The sequence below is a fragment of the Austrofundulus limnaeus genome, unplaced genomic scaffold, assembly GCF_001266775.1.
Source record: "Austrofundulus limnaeus strain Quisiro unplaced genomic scaffold, Austrofundulus_limnaeus-1.0 Scaffold177, whole genome shotgun sequence".
NCBI lineage: Eukaryota > Metazoa > Chordata > Actinopteri > Cyprinodontiformes > Rivulidae > Austrofundulus > Austrofundulus limnaeus.
The window spans coordinates 771126-775806 of NW_013952579.1; the positions used below are offsets into that span (position 1 = coordinate 771126).

Sequence of the window (4681 nt, forward strand, 5' to 3'; positions counted from 1 at the left end):
ATAGAACATGTTTTAATACATTGCAAAAAATACCAAAATGAAAGAAATCAATTGATTAAAAGACTCAACGAAATTAAAATAAGATTTGATATTATAGAAATATTACGAAGCAATTCAAATTCTGAAACCTTTCAATTGTTATTGAAGTATTTAAGACAGACTCGATTGTATGAAAGAATATAGTTTATTTTTAGAGCTGTTCCAGTCCACACTCCACACCAGTAGGTGGCGGTAATGCAACTTAACGTTGTTTGCCAACCGCCAAGAAATAACTAAGAAGAAGAAGAAAAGAAGAAGAAGAAGAAAGAAGCGGATGTGACGTCGTACGTTGCTTCAGATTACGTTCGTAGAACACAAACAAACATGTCCGACATCGTAGAGGAGCCGCCAGTGTATTTAGCAATTAGCAACATTCCCGTAGTTTTCCGCTCAGCAGACCTGAGAAATTACTTCAGTCAGTTCATAGAAAGCGGTGGTTTCCGTTGTTTTCATTATCGACATCGGCCGGAGGTACTCCGAGAGTCCGAGGGGATCGAAAGCACGACCGGTACCACCACGACGGTGTGTGGTGGAGACGAACCGTCCGGCACCGAGTCCGAGGCTCCCGAATCAACAACAAAGAGCAGCTCGTTGTCCACACCGGCGGTGAAGTCGTGCTGTTGTATCGTGTCAGTCGGTGCTAAAGATGCCGACAGGCTCATCAGGATGTACGCGGGGAACCACTGGATCGACTCGAAGGGCAGCTGGCTGACCAGACGCTGCGTCATCAGGAGAATAAAGGTTTCAGCTGACAAAGGTTGGTGAGAGGTTCAAAACAATGGAGAAGTGTTAACAGAGGTGTCAAAGTATAAATACTAGGGTTTAAAAATACTTTTTTGGAAGTAAAGTATCAACTTAAGCTTTTGACTCATGTAAAAGTTTAAAGTTCTGGTTTTAAAACTACTTAAAGTATAAAAGTAAAAGTAATGAATACTTTAAAAAAGCCATTAAAGATAAAAGCTTAGGCTGTGCCACAGGGTCCTATAGCATCCCCCCACTCTTCTAAAGTCAATAATGAGTATAATGTTAAATTAAAATGTTAATGTTGAAAATTTTGGAATTAACTGACTAGACAACTTATTTCAGCCACAATAATCTTCATTCTAAGCTACGTCTGCTACAGTCTGTCCTGCTGGGATGTGATGTGATTTGTGTCATACAGGTATGAAGGAGTGCGTTCAAACCAATAGGATGTCAGAATGGTAWATACAGTATTTACACTTCTCATCCAGCCACAGTCATATTCACTCTATCCAAGTGCTGCATGTATCTGGATAGAGTTCTGTTTATATATTTATGTTTCTGAACAATAAAAAGATGGAATAAAAACAAGTCAAATAGAAATGAAATACTTTTTGCATTTTTAAAAAGTAAGAAGTAGAAGTAAAAACAGGCTGAAAAACTAAGTACTCCACTATAGTATAAATAACCAAAATGTCTACTTACGTAAAGTTAGGGCTGGGCGGAATGACCTCAAATTCATATCAMGGTATAAATTGAACCCCTTTCACGATAACGGTATATATCGCGGTAGAAATTATCATAAAAACTTAAGATAATGTAATTTTTAGCATTATATTTTTTTGCAAAAAAACTGCGATCTTAATTAAACACAACATTGTTTTGCTTTAATGTCTGCCTGCCAAACAATGAGCTTCTTCCTGCTGAACTTATCTGCTGCGCGCTCATCCACTTTACATTAGCAAGATGGATTTATGACTGAACGAACGTCCACGTCTTTTTTTTTTATCATCTCTGTCTGTAACAATACATAAAAAACTTTTTTTTCCTCCGACAATTGGGTGTGAAAAACTACAGTTGTTAAAGCTTCGCTCTGCGCGACGTGCAGCGGGAGGAGGGAGGAAATGATCCCGCCACACAACATAACTTTTCTACAGCGGGAGGAGGAAATTTTGAGGATTTATTCTCTCTACACGTGTTTTAAAACMCTATAATTTATTCATTATATTTTGAACTCCTGCTCACTCGTCTCTGCACTCGCAGCCCTGTTGACACAGGTGTGATGACGTAACGACGATAGGAAGGTAGACGGTAAATTTCTACTGTAGGCCAACTTCATACCGTTTCTACCATCTAAATACTGCGCAGCCCTAAAAAGTAACAAAGTATTTGTACTTAGTTACTTGGCACCTCTGAGAATTAAAGAGAGAGTTTTTCTGTGTCATGGCTAGCCTTTTCGCCAGGGCAGAGATGCGGGAAATAAACAAAGTGGAAACTGTGTGGTCTCGATCTCAGATTATTTAATAGAAAGGTGCATAATGCAAAGACTGAGCAGAGCCGGACAGACGCGAATCGAAGCGTCTGTCGAGCTCTCGCTGACCCGGAAACAGGAAAACAGACAATATATACATCCTGCTAACAAAATAAGAGCGTCAGAGATATCCAGGAAACCAGTGACATGGTTACAAGTAAATAGGCCATAAGATTACATGGGTACATACAGTATCTTAAGAGTCACGAGAAACAGATTATAYAATGGCAGTTTATCAAGAGATACAGAACAGGACATGTCAAGGTAATATGCAGTTAGAGAGTCAAGATATTCTTCCACCACATCTGTTAAGCTGCTGAGGCTCTATAACGTGTGGCCCGCCACACAAAGACCAAGGACAGTAATTAATGAATACTGGGCAAATTTTAATGAAACTCTTAAAAAATAATCACTGTACATCTACAGTGTATAAATGTGAAGCTCTGTMTTTTTACTTGTTAATGCCTGAATATTTGTCTTATTTATTCATCACATGATTGTTTATACATTTTCTTTTTATGTTCTTCCAGGTGAAGGGTCATTCCCCTACAAAACAAAGTACGAGCAGCGTCACCGCGTCTCCTTAACGGAGCATTTCACCGAGGCTGACCTCCAGAGCTTACCCGAGCTGAACCCACCCGCTCTGATGCAGAACGGGAACGTGGGCACGCCCGTCAACGCCTTCCTCCGGCTCATCCAGTGCTGTCGCCTGCCTCCACGCCTCATCCGGAAGCTGGGTCTCACTTTCCCCAAAACGAGCTCCAGCCGTCGGTACGGAAACGTGCCGTTCCAGTACCGCAACACGCGCATCCTGCCGGCCACGGAGGAGACCGTGTTAACAGCCGCTGGACACGAAATCTCAGGACCGGGCACGTGGACAGCTCCGTCTTCAAGATCAAGACCGCTGGCCGAGGACGCGCCAGAATCCGAGGCGGCTGACGAGACGCAGAACGAGGAGGAAGGGGAGGACGCGCAGTCGAACGCAGACGATGTGGGTTTAGATGAACCTGTCAGTCTGTCAAAACGACAGCAGAATCTGTCATTGTGATTCACGAATCATTTACGTGGCTGTTTGCAGGACGACGACGGCTGTGAAGAGTGGGAACGCCACGAGGCTTTGCACGACGACGTCACGAGCCAGGAGCGGACCAAAGAACGGCTGTATGAAGAGGAGATCGAGTTGAAGTGGGAAAAAGGAGGTTCGGGTTTGGTGTTTTACACAGACGCCCAGTACTGGCAAGAGGAGGAGGAAGGAGGTAGGTGGAAAGAACTAGRAAAACTGCATTTTGTGTGATAAAAAGTTGTGAATGCTGAAAAAATTTACTAAAACGTTAAAACAAGCAGAACAAGTAAAATCAACTAAATGGTCGCTAAAAGCACAAATCTGCAAGACTRTGGCTATAAGCTTATAGTTTTAATGTACTAGTATTTAATAACGTGTTTATTTAAAGTATGTGTTTATCCTAAATAAGGTCTATTTTTTTATGAAACAATCTGTTCTTTTTCTAGATTTTGATGAGCAAACAGCCGACGACTGGGACGTCGACATGAGTGTTTATTATGACAAAGGTAACAGTCTTCTTTTACAACTTTAATTAATCTCAGTTAAGAACAGGATTATGTATTTTACAGCCAGATTTTTTGTATCTCTGTTGTTTCCCGCACAGATGGAGGTGACATGGATGCTCGGGACTATATCAAGATGCGGTATGAGAAGCGGCTGAGGGATGGTCTTGAAGTTGGATCAGGGCAGAACCGGTCTATTGGCAGCTTTGAGAGGTTCTCTAAGGTAAGGAAGCTGCTGCAGGTATTTTGCTTTTTATGTTGGTTTTTTTGGGAATTTTCCTGACTTTTTTCTTTTCTTTTTGGGTGTAGGGTTTTGGTCGACGTATGATGGAGAAACAGGGCTGGAAAGATGGTGATGGGTTAGGAAACAGCCAAATTGGGATTCCCGAAGCTTTAGAGAATGAAGGTCAACATCCTCATTGCAAAAGAGGCTTTGGGTTAGTTCAAACAAAAACWATGAAATTTAAAGGTAATTTCTTTTGTTTAATTGATACTAACAGCTGATTTTTTTCTGCAGATATCATGGAGAAAAACTATTATTACATCCTGTAAAAAAGGCCAGACCAGACCATCTTATAAGTACAGTTTACGATCAACCCAAAGACATTGATAAAGGTGATAGTTTGCTGAGACGCCAACCCAGCACCAGCATGAAGTACAGAGGATGGCAACCAGGTGGCAGCATTGGGCCAAAAAGATGATGGATTCTGTTTTCCAATACCTGGATACTGTTCTTTATGTCTGTTTGTATTTAAAAAATAAAATTATTTAAACTTTTCAGTCAGTATGTGCATATTTTATATT

The 4681-nt window shown here is 41.1% G+C and overlaps 1 protein-coding gene across 1 annotated transcript; it reads left to right on the forward strand.

Annotated features, from left to right (window-relative positions):
* Nucleotides 1-318: 318 nt before the first annotated feature.
* Nucleotides 319-4657, forward strand: gpatch3 (G patch domain containing 3; the record flags this gene model as incomplete). The annotated part of the gene is given in 7 exon segments (XM_014017833.1): nucleotides 319-796; nucleotides 2842-3302; nucleotides 3390-3567; nucleotides 3821-3880; nucleotides 3979-4100; nucleotides 4187-4314; nucleotides 4395-4657. Coding segments are annotated over 7 exon segments (1566 nt in total). The 3' UTR covers nucleotides 4579-4657.
* Nucleotides 4658-4681: the final 24 nt, after the last annotated feature.